General features: G+C 38.3%; 2 protein-coding genes across 3 annotated transcripts; both read left to right on the top strand.

Annotated features, from left to right (window-relative positions):
* The first annotated feature begins 1,364 nt into the window (after window positions 1-1,364).
* On the top strand, window positions 1,365-4,342 carry LOC130551274 (UDP-GlcNAc:betaGal beta-1,3-N-acetylglucosaminyltransferase 7-like). Of its 2 annotated transcripts, XM_057328828.1 has the most exons (4): window positions 1,365-1,380; window positions 1,594-1,719; window positions 2,482-2,615; window positions 2,916-4,342. In XM_057328828.1, exon 4 carries the CDS (start codon window positions 2,918-2,920, stop codon window positions 4,055-4,057), a length of 1,140 nt encoding a protein of 379 aa, XP_057184811.1. In that variant the 5' UTR covers window positions 1,365-1,380; window positions 1,594-1,719; window positions 2,482-2,615; window positions 2,916-2,917; the 3' UTR covers window positions 4,058-4,342. The 2 variants fall into 2 exon arrangements, with proteins under 2 accessions (XP_057184811.1, XP_057184810.1); XM_057328827.1 differs by lacking the exon at window positions 1,365-1,380 and having other exon boundaries at window positions 2,851-4,342.
* Window positions 4,343-6,850: 2,508 nt separating this feature from the next.
* Window positions 6,851-23,608, top strand: LOC130551270 (UDP-GlcNAc:betaGal beta-1,3-N-acetylglucosaminyltransferase 7-like). Its single transcript, XM_057328823.1, has 3 exons — window positions 6,851-6,859; window positions 16,513-16,810; window positions 23,343-23,608. The coding sequence occupies exons 1-3, from the start codon at window positions 6,851-6,853 to the stop codon at window positions 23,606-23,608; spliced, it is 573 nt and encodes a 190-aa protein (XP_057184806.1).
* Window positions 23,609-23,974: the final 366 nt, after the last annotated feature.

Genomic DNA, 23,974 nt, shown 5'->3' with positions numbered 1-23,974 from the left:
CCCCTTAGTGTTTGATCCCTGTCACCTGCCCGTCACCCTCCCTGTGTAATCATCCCTCGTTAGTGTCCCCTATTTATAGCCCCAGTTTCTCCTTGTCGGCTCACTGTTCCTCGTACCTCGTTCGTGTGAGTCCCCGTCTATTATATCTTGTCCTTGCCCTGCCTTGCCCTGCCCTGCCCTGCGTTGTCCCTTAGTGTGAGTTTTGTTTGTTTCTTTATTTAGTTCTTGTTTTGCCCCCTAGAGGGAAGTTTTTGTTTGTCTTTTTGAGAAGTCTCTTTGTTATAGTGTTTGTTCCCCCATCGTGGGTTTTAAAAAAAAAAAAATATCATGGCTGATTCAAATGAATAATTTATACATTTTAGTACAATTTGATTTCGCACCAATATCGTTAGGTTTAGGGGAGGTGCTTCAGTATTGCTTTTCACTAATAATCGTACAGTTTTGTATGATTCACATCTTATGAATTCATACAATTAGCCACCTCATGAAATATTTACGAATTCCTGTGAGATCAGGTTGGAAAGTAATTACGTTTACTGATTAAAAATAGTATTGGTTTAATGTAATGGAAGCAGTATGTACACATACCTGTGCTTCAGTATTGCTTTTCACTAATAATCATCCAGTTTTGTATGATTCACATCTTATGAATTCATACAATTAGCCACCTCATGAAATATTTACGAATTCCTTTGAGATCAGGTTGGACAGTAATTATGTTTACTGATTAAAAATAGCATTGGTTTAATGTAATGGAAGCAGTATGTACACATACCTGTGCTTCAGTATTGCTTTTCACTAATAATCATCCAGTTTTGTATGATTCACATCTTATGAATTCATACAATTAGCCACCGCATGAAATATTGAATTCCTGTGAGATCAGGTTGGACAGTAATTATGTTTACCGATTAAAAATAGTATTGGTTTAATGTAATGGAAGCAGTATGTACACATACCTGTGCTTCAGTATTGCTTTTCACTAATAATCATACAGTTTTGTATGATTCACATCTTATGAATTCATACAATTAGCCACCTCATGAAATATTTACGAATTCCTTTGAGATCAGGTTGGACAGTAATTATGTTTACCGATTAAAAATAGTATTGGTTTAATGTAATGGAAGCAGTATGTACACGTACCTGTTCACACATTTCAAGAATATATTGAAGCAGAGCTTCCAAGGCCCACCTTAATCAGTAGATGGCCCTACAGTTTAAAAGAATTGCTGAGTTATTTTCTAGTTTGGTTAGCATTTCCTCTTTAATCCACCAGATGTAACATTCACAATACAAATGTAATTCCATGTTTAAGATGCTCCCTAACATCAGTAAAGCAAAATCTCCGGTGTCTGATTTTTATTCATTATTTCAGCAGTAAGTTTAAATCTTTTTTGATGAAAGGAACTAAATTCATACTTGATATCATGCGTTGTTTTACTTATTATATAACTGTTTTTATCTTAGATGGTTGTGAATAAAAAAATCATATAGCACGATTTTGAGTGTTATTGGTGGTTTTGCATGGGGTCTCTGGTTAAGACGGTTGGCTAATGTCATTGTAAGTCCAGATATTTCAATCTTTTCTAGAATGTGGGTGTCTTTTACTTTTCTGTAAAGCTGCATTTCCAGTAAGGTAAGATCTCAGCACATACGCTTCTGGCCAGTTACGAATACATGTCTTACTTTAGATGTAGCATCTGAGACTCGCAGACTGTAAGTATATCCATGTGATTTATAATTGTTTTTACAAATGTTAGATTCAATTTGTGTTAGTTGTTTTTGAAGTTAATTCCCATGAGAAAATAACAACATACACAGGTTTTTTGAGAGATCCAGTTGATCTTAGATGTTGTTACACCATGTTAAACACTGTTTTACTTACAAAGGGAAACAGATTACTATTATTTCCCTTTCTGTTGTATTACTATATTTAATACATTTATTACATCTACTAATCTATTTAAATCTGTGTAGGATTGTCGTTGACTATATTTACTTTCAAGTACATTTAGAAATATCTGTATTTTACGAGTGTTTTTATTTTGGTAAAGTTGTAGTTCACTACATTATAAAGCATATATCATACTTTTTATTCATCAACATTTCATGAATAAATGTTTTTTCTACCTTTTAATTCTGAAGTACATTCAAATTAAGTAGTTTCTTTTTCAAAGTATTTTTACTTTTAAAAGTGGGAAAGTACTAGATTTAAAAAATGTACAAGTACTTAAGTATTATATTAAAGGTAAAAAAAAACATGTAAAAACGTATGTGTGAAATGGAGTAAAACTAATGATGTATGCCTGTAGGCTACTGCATTCTCATAAGATACTTGAAAAATGTACTTGAGTAAAAGTAAACCTACTTCCCTGCTATACATCTCTGATTTAAATCTACTAATGTGTATTAACATTTTTGTAATGCCTTTTGCCTTTGAAAGCAAATTACATTCTTTGATCTTTATTTTCTTTACAGACTGTAAAGAGTCTTCACTGGAGATCAGCTGTGTATTTATGAGGCGTGACAGGTCTGACAACTTCTGATTTTGAAGTTCCAGGAAATCGTTCAAATAAAAAGACTACATATAAGGATTACCGCTTTAAATACAGGTGAAATGTTTATTTAACAATTACCTGTTTAGATACTCTAAAAATGTACATTAAAAATAATACTTTTTGTAAGTGCCCTTTGTCTGAAATGATAAAATACAGTAATTCTGCAAAATGGACATTTTTATCAAAAACATTACAAAGTAACGCATTCACGTTTTTTTTATTAATATTTGCTTTTATATAAAATAACAAAGGGTGGGCAGGAATTGACATATTTGCATTTTTTATCCAGAATGTACACCAACAAACAGCGTCAGGTTTATCACTGCATTGGTCTCATGTTCTTCTTGTCGGTAGTGATGTTTACTATCATCCAGATTGAACACATCAGCATACAAAAGGTCTCAGAGCCGGAGAGAATTGAAAGACAGACGCGAATGGAGAAAGAAATAGACCTGCAAAATAAGAGCACCCACCCTATTTCTGTAAACTTCAGTACGGAGATCATGCAAAGAATGGAATTGCTCGCAGAACATCCCAAAGAATCCACAACATGGGATATCATCAGCTCCAACTGCAGCGCCAGCCTCAGTTTCTTATCCACAGAATGGTTCACAAGTCTTAACTCCGATTTTAAGCAATTTCTGCTCTACCGGCATTGCCGATACTTTCCTATCCTCATGAATCACCCAGTCAAGTGTGCCGGAGATGTGGACTTGTTGATGGTCATCAAGTCTGTGATAACACAATATGATCGCAGAGAGGTGATAAGACAAACTTGGGGCAAAGAGCAGACTATCAATGGGAAAAATATCAAGATCCTTTTCCTTCTTGGGACATCTTCCAATGAAGGAGAGAGAGCCAACCATCAAAAACTTCTGGAATATGAGAATTACATTTATCAGGACATCCTTCAGTGGGACTTCATGGATAGCTTCTTCAACCTCACCCTAAAGGAGATTCACTTCCTGAAATGGTTCTCCATGTACTGCGGAAACACAAGCTACATCTTCAAAGGAGATGATGACGTGTTTGTCAACGTTCCCAACATCTTGGAGTATCTGGAGGCAAGCAAAGACACAAAAGACCTTTTTGTGGGTAATGTTCTTTTTAAAGCCTATCCCATTCGTAATAAGATGAGCAAGTACTACATCCCTGAAGTCTTGTATGAAAAGAACTACTACCCACCGTATGCTGGTGGAGGTGGTTTCCTGATGAATGGTCCTCTTGCGCGTAAACTCTACGGAGCATGTGAAACTCTGGAACTTTATCCCATCGATGATGTGTTTCTTGGGATGTGTCTAGAAGTGCTTCAGGTAAAACCAGTTCAGCACAATGCATTCAAAACCTTTGGGATTGTTAGGAATGAAAACAGTAAGATGAATAGGGAGCCATGCTTTTTTAGGGACATGATAGTGGTACACAAACTGCTCCCACCAGATCTGATCAACATGTGGAGTCTGATCTATAGTGACTTAGATTGTTCAAAGAAAATTTGAACAAATTTTGTAGTGAAAGACTGTGATTAATCATGAATAATAATTTTTAACGTAAAGTGGTATGCCTTAACATTTTCAACTGTCTTTGTCATTTGAGCATAAACAGGGCTACAAACCCGTAAATAGGCTTTCTAAATCCTCCAACAATCCATTTTGCTTTTGTTTGTGCAATTTCTCAAGGTTTACAAATGTCTTCATATGTGACTACTGCTCTGTATCCAAGTCATGGCCACGAGGTGGTGTGACACTATCTCTTGTTTGCTTTAAATAAATAATGTGATTTTAAGTAACACATTGTCTCTGAGTTTGTTCATTCCTCCTTTCCCTGTTACCAAAATCAATGATATCAGCAGTGCTCTAGGACTACCAAAAGTTGTCTTTAACAGCTGAAAATCCACTTAAGATATTATCTAAGCTACTTCAATGTGCTTCTTTTGTAAAGTTTATCAACACAGTTGCACAGATATGGTTGAACTCGATTTCATCTTTCTCAGCGGGACTACAACTTAGTATTTTCATTTTATAATTACTTCTCTTTTATCTCAGTTTTGTAGTCTTCATGATGATCTGAGCACATTCCTTGGAATTTCTAAAAGTGATAGACTAATGCTATTGTAATTTCAACAATGAAGAAGTTCAGTATCTGAAACCTATGACTTTTCCGATAACTGAAAAGTGGAGCTGTATTTCCAGAAAGGTGAGCTTTCAGCAGTTTACTGTAATTACACACATTCTTGTGCACTCAGATTTCAATGGCTTATCAGATGTTATGAGACTCCAGGCTACGTGTGATTTACTCTATTTAAGAATACCTTTTACCAGTGCTTATAATGTTACAAATCACACCGTACCTCAACTCAAAATTTTGTAGTGACTTGTTCCATCTAAACTTTTCAGGTGGCACAATTGTCAATTATCACCTATGCCAAGAGTCTGTTGCTTAAAATTTGCAGAACTTTAACTGAGCCGATTGAAAATTTTACATGCAACAAGTCATTAGAAATTTTTGAGTTGGAAAGGTTTGAAATTTTCTATATTTGTAATATTTGTTAAAGGGACAGTTCACCCAAAAATTCTGTCATTTACTCACCCTTGAGTTTTTCCAAATCTGTAGACCACCTTTGACTACCAGGAAAAATGACAGTGGTAGTCAAACGTGCCCAACTGTGCCCCAATGTTTGCTTTCCTACATTCTTCAAAATTTCTTCTTTGGTGTTCAACAGAACACCAAAGTTTTACTCCTACAGTGGCGTTTAATGGATTGTATTCTTTTTTTTCTTTCTGTTTTATTACTTTTATTTCCTTAATTAAAACCAGTTTTAATCCACTAACTTGTAAACTGTATGCTTTGCTGTTCATTATTATTTTTGTTATGCATTTTTTGTTACTTTTGCCTTTGAAGCACATTGCCTTGAAAGCCACAACTACGGGAAGATGTGCAGTAACCAGTAAAACCAGCTTGAACCCTATATTTTTTATCAGAAGTGCACTTTTAAATGCTGAAGTGTACACTGTGAATTTTTCATGCGTTGTTTCAAACCATATACAGGTTCTCCTGTTTTTAATCGAACATTATGTTGACCCTAGGACAACATTTCAATCACCCAATCAGATTTCAGAAATAAGTTTACAGTTTATTTTAAATTCAATCTTACCACCAGGATTAGTTGCTTCTAGACCATTGTTTTTCAATTACAATTTTCCCCTGATTTTAGGGTTTAGTTATGGTTAGGGTTGGGGTGGGTTAAGGTTTTATTTATAAAAATGTTGTCCTTGGTTGCCCTGAGGAAAAATACTTTGCCTTTGAAACCCCAGATATTACAATATTTTTTGTGATTTATATTTCATCCTACACAATGTAAAGAACATTCAGTGAAAACATTACCTTGACATCTTTATTATTGGCCAAGTAAGGCAAATGTCAAATTCATTAATGTTGAAATCAAACTTTTATCGTAGTTAGATTATGAGACATTAGTCTCGTTTTCACAAGCCGGGTCACATTTTTCCCAGCTGTGGACTTTTGGTCTGTGTTTAGTTTTTTTACAGACTGAAATCTGTACTGGAGGTATGTGTGTAAATTCAAACGTGGTAGAAATTCTAAAACATGTATTTACAGACGAATCAAAATAAATCAAACTATTTTTAAACTATTAATGCTTCAACAATTTGACATGTGAAATCTTTCTGAAATTAATATAATCTGATTTGGGTGCATGGGGAGTGGATGAGGGGCTGATGGGATGGAAAAAACATACAGTATACCGGCGCGGAAAAAATGAAGAGAGCATTACAACTTTTCATTTCAAATCAGCATTTCTAGATGTATTGTGGTCATTCCAGTCCAGGGTTTGTTGTATTTCAATAAGGTCAAACCTCAGGAGTGACAAAGGCATCCAACAGCAATGTGAAAGACGTACGGCATGACAAGACGCATGAAATCTGCCACACCAAATACAGGTTGTCACATAAAAAAAATTGTGGAACTTTTCCTAAATACATGTACTAATATTACTATTGTATTGCTTAAAAGTGAATATGAACTTGTTTTCTTTGCAGTATTTCAGGTAAGATTTTTTTTTCACCTGTTTTTCCAGTTTTCATTTTCTTCAAATAAATTAAAAAAGAAATAATATTTTACTTAAAATTTGGGAGAAATATTGTTAGTAATTCACAGAATCAAACAAAAATGATTATTTTACCTAAAGACATACCTTTAAATAGTCTCTGAAATGGTCTCTTAATTTTTTCCGCAGCATACAGCTTCCGGTCTCGTGCAACAATGCATCAACAATGCATCAGGTAAAACGAAAGGCATCAGGCGAAACGGCCTCAGACTCTTTGAATTAGCGCATTGAGTGCTTTGGTCCATACTGCGGTGCGTCACCGGCCATATTACTCCAGGCAAGACTGTACTATAAAAACATAGGAGAGCTGCGTTTTCCTGGATAAAAAAGCACAATAACGATTACATTTCTTTACAAATTATAATGTTTCACAATCTAGCCTACGTGGAGAACAAAAACGTTTTAGCTTAAGTTATTTGTAATCTTAATTGTTACCTGGAAAATGAATCCATTTCATAAGGAATTGTGATTTTTCCTGTTATTCAACTCACAAGCCTCTAGGTGACACCATGTTAAGTGATATGTGGACATGTTAGTCCAGAATAAAACAGAAATGTTGAAGTTGTGTGAAGATGTATTTTATTTGACCCATCAAACAAAAACACCTGAGGTAATATTATATATGTACATTGTGTAGAGAAAATCTTCCCATATATCATTCCCGTCAAGGTCATTTTTATTTATATAGCACCTTTAACAACATTAAATGCTGACCAAAGTGCTTCACAGTAACATACTACAATGATAAAATAAAAACAGGAAAACCAAAATTTTAAAAGGAACAACATTAAACCAGGTTAAAAAAAAAGAAGTGAGAAAATTAAATTAATTAAGACCAACATATCCAACAACTATGAAAAGGCCTGAGAAAAAAGATACATTTTCAATAATGATTTGAATCCAGATAAGGAAGATGAAAACCTAACAGATTGAGGTAACGAGTTCCACAGCTTAGGGGCAAAAACAGAAAATGCTCTATCACCTTTAGATTTCAAAGAGACAAAGGGACAGTTAATAGATTTTCAGAGGATGATCTAAGAGATCTCCGAGGTGAGTATGGACAAATAAGGTCTGAGATATAAACTGGAGCCAAACCATGCAAGGCTTTAAATACAAAAGTTAAAACCTTGTACTCAATTCTAAATTTAACTGGTAGCCAATGCAGATGTACTAAAATAGGAGTGATATGCTCCCGCTTCTTCTTCCCCATTAAGAAATGGGCTGTAGCATTTTGAACCAGTTGTAAACGTGAAAGGCGAAAACTGGTTGACACCAGCATACAGAGCATTACAATAATCAAGCCTTGTAGAAATGAAGGAAAGATTGCAACCCCTAAGTTGGAAAAAACTAGCACTCACAGCAGAGTTTATTTGCTTGTTGAATTTTAACTCTGAATCGAAAACAACACCCAAGTTCTTTACATGAGTACGGATATTTGCTTGCAAGGGTCCTAAACTAGAGGACAGGGCGTTGACCAAATGAGGGGAGCCAAATAAAATGACTTCAGTCTTGTTCTCGTTTAACTGAAGAAAATTATCACCCATCCAGCTTTTGATGTCGTTTACGCAAGCAAGCAAGCCGAATAAGGACTTTGACCCAGGTTTATTTGACATGTACAATTGGGTATCGTCCGCATAAATGTGATATGAGACCTTGTGAAACTCAAAAATGTAACGAAGAGGGAGCATATATAAAGCAAACAAAATTGGACCCAAAATGGAGCCCTGCAGTACCCCACCAGTAACCAAAACAGGTGATGAATGAGTCTGACCTAACTCCACAGAGAAACTCCTCGCAGTAAAATAGTCCTCGCCACAGCCGTGCAGTGTTGGCTTGCTCACCGGGAGACTGCATTTATTTATTTATTTATTCATTTATTTATTAGATATTATTAATTATAATGATCTTGCTTGGTCTATAAACACCATGCACTGTGCTGTGTTTTACCTTTCTGTGTTTTTCTTATTTGCTCCTGTAAAGCTGCTTTGGAACAATGCACATTGTGAAAAGCGCTATATAAATAAAAGTGAATTGAATTGAAAATAGGATTCAAACCACTCTAAGGCTGAATCACAGATACCAACCTCGGTTTTTAACCTGTTTAAAAGAATGCCGTGATGTACTGTATCGAATGCCGCACTTAAGTCCAACAGTACCAAGACTGCACAATTTCCAGAATCCACAAATAATAACAAGTCGTTTACCACTCTTAACAAGGCCGATTCAGTGCTATGCTTAGATCTAAAACCTGACTGAAAGGGATCCAATATATTATTCTCAATTAATTAAGGAGATAACTGATTTAATACAACTTTCTCCAGTACTTTTGATAAGAATGGCAATTTCGAAATAGGTCTATAATTGTTAAAATCAGCTGGATCTAGATTTGCTTTCTTTAGCAGCGGATGAACCACTGCATGTTTAAAATAAGATGGCACTAACCTTGTCTGTAAGGAACTATTAGTCTCAGCCTCAGACGTCACGCCCACGATCCGTTGGCTGAACGTCTGATACATTTGGCACACTTTTTTGGAAACACTTCAACGGGTTCGAAGTCGTTGTCTGATTGGTTAAATTCCACAGGATTTCCGGGAGACGTGTGTGTCGCATTCTTTAACGGTCCACCGGGAAACAAAACAAAGCGGTCTGATCGAATTAGAAAGCTTCCGTGTTCATCAAGACCGACTAAACGCTGCTTTTTTAAAAGTATGCGAGGTTCATAGTATAGATTCTTTGAAAGACGTCCAAGAGTTTTGTTTGAGGTACTTAGTGGAGTCTAAAAGAGATGTTTTAACGTGTTTGCTGACTGGATATGGGAAAAGTCTTATCTTTCAAGCCTGGCCGACCGTCTCCCAGAATTTGGAGGGGTACCATTGAGATGCAATTTTGCTTGTTGTTTGCCCTCTCACATCTATTATGGAAGATCAAGTAAAATACCTCACAACGAGAAGGGGATATCTGCCGCATATGCAGGCCAAAATGAAAGAACAGACGCTGACATAGCAGTTGGACGGTTTAGTTTTGTGTTACTAAACAGCTGTTTTATGCTTACATTAGTTTGCTTTAGTTACATGTGTGTTTAAACCGGTGGTCTAGGAGACGCGCGCCATTGTAAAAGTGAATTTGGAGACGATCGTGAATGAATGATTTACTAGTTGCACATCGGTCTGTAATTGTGGGGACATTTCCACGCCACTAAACATGACGCAGCACAAAACTATACTGGATTGGTAGCTTCACCTGTCAGTCATATTGTCTTTTGGGCGGCCTTGACCAATAAAAGTGGCCAAAGTTACCAGACCTTCAGCATGAAGGTCTGGCTACGCGAGACTAAGGAACTATTGACAACGGAAATAATATTCGGAGCAATTGCCTCCAACACTTCCTTTAATAGTGAGGTTGACATAACGTCAAGAGAGCAAGTGGTTGATCTTAAACTGGACACTATGTTCAACAACTCCGAGTGCGAGATAGGATGAAAATGTAAAATTTAGCAGGACTCGTGGGTAAATACCAAACCTTCTGAGATGGATTTATAACAATCTGTGATTTAATACAAGCAATTTTGTTTATGAAAAAACTGCAAAACTTCTCACACAGCTCCAGGCTATGACCAATACCGATCCCAGGAGGATGATGTAACACAGAATTTATGGTAGAAAACAAAAACTTTGGACAATGAGACTTTTGAGAAATCAGATTAGAAAAATATTTAGACCTTTGCAGGGCAACTGTTTCTTGAAATTTAACCAAAGAATTTTGCAATAACTGATAAGAGATTTGTAATTTGTCCTTTTTCCATTTTCTTTCTGCCCTTCTACACTCTTTCCTTAGAACACGAACTACTCTATTAAACTAAGGCTGGGATTTTTGCTTCCTGACCTTGAGGGGGGCAATTTCATTTAAAATCCCAGTGCATGATATATTAAAACTATCGACCAAACCATCCACATCAGAAAACTGTGCCGTGACACCTGCAGAAAGTTCTGCAAAAACCTTTGTAAACTGTACAGCAGTAGAAGAGTTAATAACTCTGGACAGATATGTAGAAGGCCTGCTCTCGGGTTTTAAAACAGCAATAGAACATTCAAATATTATTGGCAGGTGATCAGACAGCCCAGCATCACGGACCTCAATGCTTGTTATAGGAAAACCTGATGACATAACAAGGTCAAGTGTATGGCCCTGCATATGTGTGGGATCAGAAATAAATTGTGTAAGGCTCAAGGAATATAAAAGTTGAGTAAACTCTCTTACAAGTGGCTTTTGCGGACAGCACACATGTACATTGAAATCACCTAAAAGCAGAAAATTATCAGCTCTTGTAGCCAAAATAGATAAAAAATCTGAGAACTCTGTTAAAAAATCCTTATTGGATTTTGGTGCTCTATAAATCAAGGCGCAAAGAAAAGGTTCAGATAAATCTACTTCAAAAACTAAAGCCTCAAAACTAGAATAAACATCTATAGGAAAAGGCCTGCATGAAAACCCATTCTTAGAAATCACAGCAACCCCCCCACCCCGACTAAAAGTTCTAGGGCAACTGAGATAATTGCAGTTCGTAGGGCAGAGTTCAGACAGAGAAACACGATCCTCTTGTGCAAGCCAGGTTTCAGTAATGAACAGAAGTTATTTGCTGAGAAAAACTCATTCAACAGAAAAGTTTTGTTTGTAACCGATCTAGCATCAAAAACAATAATTTATATATATAGCCTATATATACATAAAACATAAAATTACAACAAAAAAGTAATAATTTACAGATCCTGTTATAAATGCACTTTGTTATTAGCCAAATAGACGGTCAAAGCTACAACAACATACAGCGTTAAGAAACACAAGTAGCCTAATGAAAAGTACTTTGTAGTCTACATCCAGCAGAGGTTAGGCTAATCATTACATACTGTACATTTAAAAAGATCATATTATATCCTGACAGCTTTTATTATTTGAATGTCTTGACGTACATCCAAATATCTTTTTTTAATAGCCAAAACAACGTGTGGTATATTACAAATCAAAAAAATCAAAATAAATGACTGCGGCTGTTTCGCATGATGCCTTTTTGTCCGAGGCCGCTTAGCCTGTTGCACGAGACCCGATGCCATTTAGTCTGAGGCCGTTTCGACTGATGCCTTTAGGCCGTTTCGACTGATCCCTTGTTGCATGAGACCTGGGGTGTATTCAGAAAGCTGGTTATGTGTGTCATGGTTCTGCTTCTTTTAGTCTTGGATTTCCTGGTCCTGAGGCAGAGCCATGGCAAAGCCTTTGGTTATGTGTGGAGAGAAACATATTATTGTCCTTTTGACAATAATATGCGTTCTCTCCAGTGTCTTGTCATTGGCATTTGTATTGCTTTCCTGCCGTGTCTAATGTTTCCCACCTGCCCTCGTTAATTATCCTTCGTTTGTCTACCCTTTAAATAGTCCTCATGTTTCATTGTCTTGTTGCTCGTGGATTACGTATGTTGTACTGTGTATGTACTTGTGGTCAGTGGTCCTGTTCTTTGCCTTGTCTGTGGATTATATGTTTGTGAGTACCTTGCCCTGCTCTTGTTTCCCCTTCTGTGGGGAAATATAAGACGTTGTGTTGTTGTTTTATAGTTAGTTTATTTTGTTCCTGTCTTTTTGTTTTGCCCCCACGTGGGAAGTCTTTGTTTTATATATATATATATATTCTTCGTTTCGTTTTTTCCCCATCGAGGGTGTTTTTGTTAATTATTTAAATAAAGTTTTGTTTAATTAACCCCTTCCTGCCTGCCTGCATTTCTTCTGCCGCGACTCGTGACAATGTGACATACCCGGGTAAATTTAAGGGTTAGTTAGCGGATAACCCCAACTTTCCGTTCCAAAAACGGAGATAACTTTCAGGGTATGTAAGTAACCATAGCAACTTACTCTCTGAAGATAACCTGCACCGGACTCCGGAGCAGGTTATGTTCCAGGGTTATATCATTTTAAGGAAATGTTAGCTTTAGGGGTTGTCTGTGCATGTGTGTGTTTTTGATGAGCGTCAAGTGGGCGTGGAAGCACAGATTATGTATAATATATATTATAATTTTACAGCAATATTACAATTACATTCACAATCTCACCCATCGCAATTTAGCATTCACAACTTTTTTTTTTAATTAACTTTATTATTTAACCTTTTAAAATGAAATAATCTTTAAATAAAATAATGTAAACTGTTATTGTTAAACTTTATGTAGGCTATTTATATTAAATACTGTATATACTTTGAATTAGGTTCATTAAAACTATTTCAAAATATCACTGGATATATATACACATCTTACAATTTCCAACAGTTAAAGGATGTTAATAGTTTTTTGATGCATTGGGTCAAAGATAGTTGTGGTCTAATGGTTAGAGAGCCAGATTTAAAACTTGAAGGTTGCGAGTTCGATTCCCAGGCTGGCAGTTTTACAATCTTAACCATTTACATAAAAAATTCATAAGAGACTTAGGTTTTTCATACTGACTGTATTCCTTAAAAATGTCTTTCTGATCCTCAACCTCCTCCTACTGTTTAGTATTGGAAGGCCTTTCTCCAAATTGCAATTAGCCTTTCAGGCCGTTTCCACCTCTTTTAACATTTGGAAAGCCATGGCCTTTTAGCAAACAAAGTCAAAAGATACAAACAAAAAAACAAAATGTATGTGCATTTGGGGTATATAAAGGCTACATGATTATTATGTATATATGACTGGGCCTAACATTTTAAACCTCCACCTCATGTCACAGCAGACCTTCATCCTCTGCTGTAAATTAATTATCATACATAGTGTAGTGCAAATTGCAAATTGAAGGCTGCACTGTTACTCCAACAAATACAGTTAAAGACCTTGGCGTTATATTAGACAGCAACCTGTCATTTAAAAATCACATCTCAAATGTCACAAAAACAGCCTTCCACCTTAGAAATGTTGCCAAATTGCGAAATATTTTATGTGTGGCTGATGCAGAGAAGCTTATTCATGCATGTGTGACCTCAAGACTTGACTACTGTAATGCACTACTTAGTGTTTGTCCTGCAGCATCAATAAACAAACTACAGTTAGTTCAGAATGCAGCTGCCAGAGTTCTAACCAGGTCCAGAAAATACGATCACATAACCCCAATGTTATCAACCCTTCACTGGTTACCCATTAAGTATCGTATTGACTTTAAAGTTCTTTTAATTACTTATAAAGCCTTAAACGGTTTAGCCCCTACCTACATAACAGAGCTTCTACCACACTACAACCCATCACGCTCTCTAAGATCTCAAAACTCCAGACTTTTGATAACACCTAGAATAACTAAATCCACCAAAGGGGGTAGAGCTTTCTCATAAGTAGCACCTAAACTCTGGAATAGCCTCCCCGATACTATTCGAGGGTCAGACAAACTCTCCCAATTTCAATCTAGATTAAAGACACATCTTTTCAGCCAAGCATTCACTAATACATAGCTAATGAACAGCAGCTACGCTAATTATTCTCTTTCTGTTTCTGCCCTCGCCTCGGGATGCCCATCCCGAGGTAGGGAGAGATTCCGCCAGGCCCAGATGAACGTCATATGCCCATCCACAACTAGAGATTACGCCAGCTACATCTGAAAATCCCGTGCCATCCTCCTGCGAGAGCCTGCGGACTGACTGACCATCCAGCTCCATCCAAGGCAATTCCATCACCACCCAAGAAAAAGGCGACCATCTGGCCGGCCCAGCTCAGACAATTCCATCCCCAACCGAGAGCAAAGACGGACTACCTGTCACATAAATGCTAAATTTACAATACTTGGTATTTAATGCTAAACTTACATCACACGACAGCAGTTTGAAGTTATGGCTGCACTCAGTGACTTTGATTGGAGGTAGCTGGGTGGGTGTTGTAGGGAGTGGGGGGGCTTGTTGGTTGTGGTTCGGGGCGTTTCATTTGTTGGGACTGTGTGGGTCTGGTCTGGTTGGTCTTGTTTTGTGGTCGATGTCGGACAACAGAGGAATAAAGTTAATTATGCCATTACTACTTTTCCCTGGTTGTTCCTCTGTTGTCTGTTGTTGATCGCGGAATGGGACCGGGTTGGACCTGCACGGTTTCGGCGGGTGGGGCTTCCTGGGTCGCGGCTCGTGGGCTCTCCCTGTTCTTCGTGGACGTTGCTCGGTGGCTTTGGTCGGGGTCACTGAGTGCAGCTATGACACGTCAGAGGAGATCTGGCCCTCCCGGCTGAGCCTGGTTTCTCCCGAGGTTTTTTTTTCTCCATTATTCAGCATTGGAGTTTGGGTTCCTCGCCACAGCAGAGCAGTGCAGTGTTGGCTTGCTCACCGGGAGACTGCATTTATTTATTTATTTATTCATTTATTTATTAGATATTATTTATTATAATGATCTTGCTTGGTCTATAAACACCATGCACTGTGCTGTGTTTTACCTTTCTGTGTTTTTCTTATTTGCTCCTGTAAAGCTGCTTTGGAACAATGCACATTGTGAAAAGCGCTATATAAATAAAATTGAATTGAATTGAATTGAATAGTGTACTGAAAAGCATTGCACGTTTTGTTTTCCAAAATTATGACCAATGTAGTAGTTTCTAGAATTAAAAGAGTCTCAATTAATATGACTACATCAGCAGCTGTTGCAAATAAAGCTGATACAATGCAAAGGCAGTTTTTAGAAAACCAAATAAAGGTATATTTTTTAAGGAACATACAGAGAAGGAACAAAAAAGAGGTTTAATACTGCACAATTTTGGTAAAATACCATGGTAAACACGTTAAAATTATAGTGTTACGTCCCCTGGACGTATTATCTTTTACTTTATTTATACTTTTTATTTGTTATCAAATTGTGTTTTGCATGTTGATATTTCTTAGCATTATGTTTGTACTGGTTTTCCTTTCTGTGTACTTTTGCTCCTCCTACTTCTCTGCGCAGGTTTCTGATTGCACACAGCTGTTCCAAATTACCTTGCTGAAGGCTGCCTGCATAAAAGAGCTGAGGAGAAGGCACAGTCGAGAAGCTTGTCTCTAGGCAATGTGTTGATAGTTGAATACATTTGTTGTATGGTGAAAAAGCAGCCGCCACCGCCTCCGCCACATATAGTTTATAGTTTTATAAACGCATAACCTAAATTACATTTTATGATTTTTATCCTGCACTTTATACACTGATGCAGATTTAAGTCTGTGGAAAAAAAACTCTGATTTATAACGTTGTTTTACAGTCAAGAACTTTAAGCTTCCTGGCCGTTTCCATGGTGACTCGTGAAATCTGTGATCCATTGACAAGGTCTTCATGTTGTTTCTGTGAGCGCGGGTTAACTCTGGGTATCTTTCGGGAGGTTGATTAAACTAACTCTTCTCAGGTGATTTGGAACCGACATACCCTGAGTAAGCAAGGTTTGGGTTAATCAACCTAGAGTTCAGGGTTTAGCTGACGGTAAGTTAACCCTGCTTTCTGGAATACACCCCTGATGCCTATCATGTCAATCTTACTGGCTTTATTCCTTGTCGGGGGGATGTCGTAGCCTACTTGTTCTTATAGCGAGTGGGAAAGGCTTTGAAGACAAACCATGCTATTTGTGGAGCAATCATGTCAAAAAATGATAATGTAATTTATGAAATTTATGATTGGGGAAGATCTGGTCTCATTGTATTTAATTGCATGTTTACAGAAAACACAGATATTTGTGATTCAGACCACATGGTGGGATAACTTAAGTACAGCGAGCGTGGAAAGAGTAGAATCGCCCACAAGACAAAAAACCCACAACATGGGATAGCATCAGCTTCAACTGCAGTTTCTTATCCACAGAATGGTTCACAAGTCTTGACTCCAATTTTAAGCAATTTCTGCTCTACCGGCATTGCAGATACTTTCCAATCCTCATGAATCACCCAGAGAAGTGTGCCGGAGATGTGGACTTGTTGTTGGTCATCAAATCTGTGGTAACACAATATGATCGCAGAGAGGTGATAAGACAAACTTGGTGCAAAGAACTGACTATCAATGGGAAAAATATCAAGAGCCTTTTTCTTCTTGGGACATCTTCCATTGAAGAAGAGAGAGCCACCCATCAAAAACTTCTGGGGCCTCATGCATCAACGCACAAAAACGTTGCGTACGCCAGCTTTCACGCTCACGGTTGGATGTATTAACAGTGAAATTAACGTGAGAATGTGCGTTCCTCCACGCCAACTTCATGTCTGGCGTACGTACATTTCTCGTGGTTTTAGAGGCAATCAAATCATTAGACAAGTCTATCGCACCACCGCCTGTGAGAAACATTACGATTAATTTGTAATTGATAAAATAATTGACACACTATTGTCACACGAGCCTTATGGGAATATGCTATCAATTATGCAATTAAGTAGGGCTGCACGATAATTTGTCGCGATACCACTAAATCCTATTGAAATCAAGCTGGCTGCGATATGCAATGTGTCGATATTTGTTTTAATGCGTAGCTTGTCTGTGAAGCACGTCTTTGGGATCAGTAGGAAATGCTGCTCGATCTAAAATCAGTGCGAGTTTGAGTCGCTTATAATGTGCATTTGAAAAAGCAACACCCGTCAAACATGATCATTATAAATATACTTTTTATCATAAAAATACCTGATGAGGCTTGAGTAACGGTGATAAAAAGATGTCCATAGGCATTTCCCAGATTCTAGACCGTGTTATGGTCTTCTTCTGCAGTGCGTATTTGGAGTTTCCGCACGAGAGCACCCTCTGGCTTTCGGATGCAGCAGCATTTTCCCGTACTTCACTCAAAAGCTGTGCATAAATCACGTGATATTTATCGTCGGTTCATCGCGACAGCCCTACAATTAAGTAAGAACATATAAAAGCATGAGCAAATTAATACAACCCTTAGTCTATGACAATGGCAGCATTAGCCTTGTTAGAGGACATTGCCAATGGTAGAATCCGAAGAGAACGAGTTTTTAGGAACCACAATGATTTTCTGGCCCACGATGATGACTGGCTTATTAGCCGTTTAAGATTTCCAAGGGCTCTTGGAGCTCTGTGCTGTGTTGGGTCCGAATTTGGAGAGAGAGACAGCGAGGAGCCACGCATTACCCGTTCCCTTACAGGTGCTGCCAACACTTGGTTTCCTGGCACGTGTTCAGGGCTCCCCTGTTTTTCGGAAACAATAGCTGTTTCTGTCTTTTATAAATGTGATCAAACGAAATACTCTTCGAAGATACAAAGTATGCAATACTACTCTATAGGTAGGTACTCAAGATTAATATGAGATTGGCAGAAACTGCGTGTGTTACATCCGCTTTAAGATCAACCAGTCTCGCGTAGCCAGACCTTCATACTGAAGCTCTGTGGGCGTGACATCTGAGGCCGAGACTAAAGAACAACTGACTCTTCTGATCTACTCTCTCACCCTGCCTCCCAATTTGCATACTACTTGTCCTAAATAGTATTGTAAATTAAAATTAGTATGGCCCAAATCATACTATGTTTAAATAGTAAGAAATAATGAATGATCTGTGTGTATTTAGCGAATAACCTTGGCATTATAAATCACATCTTTAGATGGCTTGAAGAGTTCTTTAAAGATCGATACAATTGTAAAAACATACGATCGTGATTTAGTATGAACCCTTACTGTTAAAATAAAATAACCTAAAAACATGACATTTTGTTAGACTGTTACCTCAAACATTGCAGGGCAAAAATATCCGCTTCGGTTGTTGCTAATATTACCGTAAACACTGTGATAGTGCCGCACACTCTTCAGTTGACCTGATAATACCGCAATGATAGTATACAGCACACTCTCACTTGTCCACAGTCAATTTTATTTATAAAGCACATAAGACAAAACTAGATAGTACATTTTCTAAAGAAACTGTGAGTGATGCTTTTGTGGCAAACTGCGGAACTCGGCACTAGGGTGATGACACTTTAAGTACTAATGAATCTAACCAACCCCCATGACTCTAAGATGTTCTGATAAAGATATATAGGTCTTGCTAAATTGTTGCTAGGCTAATGTGTTTGGTTGCTATGGGCGTGGCTTAGCATCTGCCAATTGATAATACTCTAACCTATGAGTGAAATGAACCAACTCCCATGTCTCTACAATGTTCCTATGCATAGATATTGCTGCTGCTAAATGGTTGCTAGGCTAACCTGTTTGGTTGCTATGGGTGTGGATTAGCATCTGCATTTGATAGTACTCTAACATATGAGTGATACGAACCACCCCCCGTATCTCTACGATGTTCTGATGCAGAGATATAGGTGTTGCTAAATGGTTGCTAGGCTAACCTGTTTGGTTGGTGTGGGCGTGGCTTAGCATCTGCCAACTGATGATGCTTCAAGCTACAAGTGATACAAACCATCTCCCATGTCTCTACGATGTTCCTGTGCATAGATATAGGTTTTGCTAAACGGTTGCTAGGCTAACCTGTTTGGTTGCTATGGGCGTGGCTTAAACGGTTGCTAGGCTAACCTGTTTGGTTGCTATGGGCGTGGCTTGGCATCTGCAATTGATAATACTCTAACCTATGAGTGAAATGATCCAACCCGCATGTCTCTACGATGTTCCTATGCAGAGATATAGGTTTTGCTAAACGGTTGCTAGGCTAACCTGTTTGGTTGCTATGGGCGTGGCTTAGCATCTGCCAATAGATAATGCTCTAAGCTATGAGTGTAACGAACCAACCCTTGTGTCTCTACGGTGTTCTGATGCAGAGATATAGGTATTGCTAAATGGTTGCTAGGCTGACATGTTTTGTTGCTATGGGCGTGGCTTCGAAGCTTCATGATGATCCTGGGACACCGATTGGTTGCCTGAGTAAAACGAGCCCACCCCCTTGTCTCTATGACACTGTGTTGCAAATATATCCACATGGACTTTATATAATGGAGTCTATGGGATCGGTTGCTAGGTTGCTGTAAATGGTTGCTATGGGCGTGGCTTAATAGCTTCAAGATGATCCTGTGACACTGATTGGTTGTGTGAGTCAAATGAGCCCACCCCCTTGTCTCTACGACACTGTGTTGCAAAGATATCCACATGGATTTTATATAATGGGAGTCTATGGGATCGGTTGCTAGGTTGCTGTAAATGGTTGCTATGGGCGTGGCTTAATAACTTCATAATGAACATGTGACACTGATTGGTAGCCTGAGTAAAATGAGCCCACCCCCTTGTCTCTAAGTGGTTGTACTGCGAAGATATTCAACACGGGACGTTTTACGCCTTATATGGGCATGCTTCCTGTGATTGGGAAATTTTGGGAGGCTCTAACACCCCAGGGGTACAACTTACACCCCATTGTGAGTGATGTTCTTACAGAGCCTGATAACCTCTTCAAATCGTGTATTATTTTCATGTTTCTACGATATCCTCACTCGGAGCTACGACCTGTCAAAGTTGGGCGCAATGTTAAGTCAATGGGATTTTTCGGGTTTTTATTCGCCCCCCTATCGCACCCCCTCCACCCGATCGCTTCCAAAAGTCATCACACACCATTCCTCAATGGGCCGCTCGATTTGATGTAGTCATTCATGGGTCCAAAGCGAAAAAATAACGCGTGAATATATAGGTATCTATATGGGAGTCTATAGGCCCCATTATATGTATACAGAAATTTTGGGAGGCTCTCACACCCCAGGGGTGCAACTTACACCCCATTGTGAGTGATGTTCTTATAGAGCCTGATAACCCCTTCAAATCATGTATTATTTTCATGTTTCTACGATATCCTCGCTCGGAGCTACGATCCCTCAAAGTTGGGCGCAATGTTAAGTCAATGGGATTTTTCGGGTGGTTTTTCGCCCCCCTATCGCACCCCCCCCACCCGATCGCTTATAAAAGTCATAGCACACCATTCCCGAATAGGCCCGTCGATGTGATGTATTCATTCATGTGTCTACGTCAAAAGCTGCGGGACAAGTAGCGTGCCAAACTTTTGGCGGAACAAGAATAATTATAAGTATGTACAGTATGTTCGAATAACAATAGTTATGCTTTTTCAAAGCATCACTAATAAATTGACGACAGTGATGTACAGAAATAGATAGAGCGATAGGTGAAAATAATAGAAAAGATGTGCAGAATTTTTTCAGATGTCAAATACTGCAGAGACAACAAGTTCATATTCACTTTTAAGCAACACAGCTGAATATTTGTACAAAAAAATGTATTTAGGAAAATAATGTGTCGTTTTGAGGTTTGATTTAGTTTAAATCCAACAGACTGAAATGGCCACAATATCTAAATGATGATTAAATGAAAATTTGGAATGGTCTCTTAATTTTTTTCACGGCTATGTTTATTAACAGTTGGTTTTCCAAAGATACATTTATTTCTATGAGAATATAAAAATGAAAATGGAATCCCTGTCTGACTACCATGAAATTATGTACGTGTATGTGGTTAATGTTAGTTGTATGACAAGCTACAATGTAAAGATTGCTGGTTAACAGTGAATAGAGCTTGACAGTGTACTCCTACCTTTGTTTTGCTTTGTTTTATTACTTTATTTGTAGCATTGAAAGACATTTGGAGCTCACGAGAGACGTGGACATCATGCAAATCGTGGAATCTACCGCTGTTTTCTTCTTTTCTTAAAAAAACATTCTAATCCACTAATTTGTAAACTGTATGCTATGCTGTTTATTGATATTTTTGCTGTGCATTTTTTTACAGGCCTACTTTTGACTTTAAAGCACTTTGCCTGTAGGCCAAAAATGTGCAGGAAGATGTTCAGAAACCAGTAGAACAGATTTGAACCCCCACAGGCAATTTTCTATTACATGTCACTACTTTCAAATGCAGAAATGTACACTATGAAAAAATGCTGTGCTGTTTCAAACCGTGGATGGTTAAAATAAAAACATTTCTAGTTTCAGTTAAACCAGTGGTTGGGTTTGTTTAAATGTGTGACCCTGCCTGTGAAAAACCACCAGTTATTTTATGTGATTTACTGTTTTCTACATACAGTAAAATCATCCTAAAGAGCATTCTGTGAAAATAATTGTTGAATTCAAACTTTGATGCTTCTGATCTCAAACTTACACTCACCTAAAGGATTATTAGGAACACCTGTTCAATTTCTCATTAATGCAATTATATAATCAACCAATCACATGGCAGTTGCTTCAATGCATTTAGGGGTGTGGTCCTGGTCAAGACAATCTCCTGAACTCCAAACTGAATGTCAGAATGGGAAAGAAAGGTGATTTAAGCAATTTTGAGCGTGGCATGGTTGTTGGTGCCAGACGGGCCGGTCTGAGTATTTCACAATCTGCTCAGTTACTGGGATTTTCACGCACAACCATTTCTAGGGTTTACAAAGAATGGTGTGAAAAGGGAAAAACATCCAGTATGCGGCAGTCCTGTGGGCGAAAATGCCTTGTTGATGCTAGAGGTCAGAGGAGAATGGGCCGACTGATTCAAGCTGATAGAAGAGCAACTTTGACTGAAATAACCACTCGTTACAACCGAGGTATGCAGCAAAGCATTTGTGAAGCCACAACACGCACAACCTTGAGGCAGATGGGCTACAACAGCAGAAGACCCCACCGGGTACCACTCATCTCCACTACAAATAGGAAAAAGAGGCTACAATTTGCACGAGCTCACCAAAATTGGACAGTTGAAGACTGGAAAAATGTTGCCTGGTCTGATGAGTCTCGATTTCTGTTGAGACATTCAAATGGTAGAGTCAGAATTTGGCGTAAACAGAATGAGAACATGGATCCATCATGCCTTGTTACCACTGTGCAGGCTGGTGGTGGTGGTGTAATGGTGTGGGGGATGTTTTCTTGGCACACTTTAGGCCCCTTAGTGCCAATTGGGCATCGTTTAAATGCCACGGCCTACCTGAGCATTGTTTCTGACCATGTCCATCCCTTTATGACCACCATGTACCCATCCTCTAATGGCTACTTCCAGCAGGATAATGCACCATGTCACAAAGCTCGAATCATTTCAAATTGGTTTCTTGAACATGACAATGAGTTCACTGTACTAGAATGGCCCCCACAGTCACCAGATCTCAACCCGATAGAACATCTTTGGGATGTGGTGGAACGGGAGCTTCGTGCCCTGGATGTGCATCCCACAAATCTCCATCAACTGCAAGATGCTATCCTATCAATATGGGCCAACATTTCTAAAGAATGCTTTCAGCACCTTGTTGAATCAATGCCACGTAGAATTAAGGCAGTTCTGAAGGCGAAAGGGGGTCAAACACCGTATTAGTATGGTGTTCCTAATAATCCTTTAGGTGAGTGTATAGTTTGTGTTATTAGTGTGGTTTTCTCAAGCGGGGTCACATTTTTCCCAACTGTGGATCTTTGGTCTCTGCTACAACATACAGTACATATTATTATATTAATTTGGTTAAAGTTGATCAAAGATTGTTCATCTAAACAGGGTCGGCTTGCTTTGCTTTTTTTATCTAGAATGTCCACCAGCAAGCACACAACTAAAAGACAGATGCGAATGGAGCTCATGAGAGAAGTTGATCTGCACTTCTTGAATTGGTTCTCCGTCTACTGCAGAAGCACCAGCTAAACCTTCAAAGGAGATGATCAACGGGTTGTCAACATTCCCAACATCTTTGAGTGCAAGCAAAGGCCTTTTGAATGACCTTTTGTTGGTAATGTTCTTTTCAAAGCCATTCCTATTCTCCATAAGTGGACATGTGCTGCATCCCTGAGCCACCTGTTGGTGGAGGTGGTTTCCTGATGGGAAGTTCTACACAGCATGTGAAACTGAAAATTCCCATTGATGATGTGTTTCTTGGGATGAGTCTAAAAGTTCTTCAGGTAAGCCCAATTAAACACGATGCATTCAAAACCTTTGGGATTGTAAGGAATGAAGCCAGTAAGATGAATAGGGAGCCGTGCTTTTTTAGGGACATGTTAGTGTTGCACAAACCCTCCGGTGCTTTAAAGGGATAGGTCTCCCAAAAATCTAAATTCTGTCAGGATTTATTCATTCTCATGTCATTCAAAAACATGTATAATGATAGCTTCTTCTGTAATACACAATAGAAGATATTTTTTGATTTTTTTTAGAAGAGGTTTTGTGTCCATACAATGGATGTCAGTGGGGCCAACTGTTTTTTTGGTCACCAACATTCCAAAAATCTTCTTTTGTGTTCTGCAGAAGAAAGAATTATGTGATTGTCCCATGTAGGAACACATACCTCACCAATTTTCAATTTCAGTCTGCCCCTCTGGATAAATGTTGTCTTAACATCACAAAAGGATAATTTCATTTATGAAATTTATGACGGGGGGAGCTGGTCTTGTCGTATTTAATTG

This window comes from Triplophysa rosa, unplaced genomic scaffold, assembly GCF_024868665.1.
Source record: "Triplophysa rosa unplaced genomic scaffold, Trosa_1v2 scaffold85_ERROPOS632958, whole genome shotgun sequence".
Lineage (NCBI taxonomy): Eukaryota > Metazoa > Chordata > Actinopteri > Cypriniformes > Nemacheilidae > Triplophysa > Triplophysa rosa.
Note: the sequence above shows the minus strand (reverse complement) of the source record. Positions and strands in the feature narration are given on the sequence as shown.

What these genes read in the sequence shown, in the direction of transcription:
- LOC130551274 (XM_057328827.1), top strand. Translation starts at nt 2,852, where the DNA reads ATGTACACCAACAAACAGCGTCAGGTTTATCACTGCATTGGTCTCATG.
- LOC130551270 (XM_057328823.1), top strand. An exon ending in CGCCAGCTTTCACGCTCACG is followed by an intron (nt 16,811 to 23,342) that starts GTTGGATGTATT and finishes ATTCTCCATAAG; the next exon opens with TGGACATGTGCTGCATCCCT.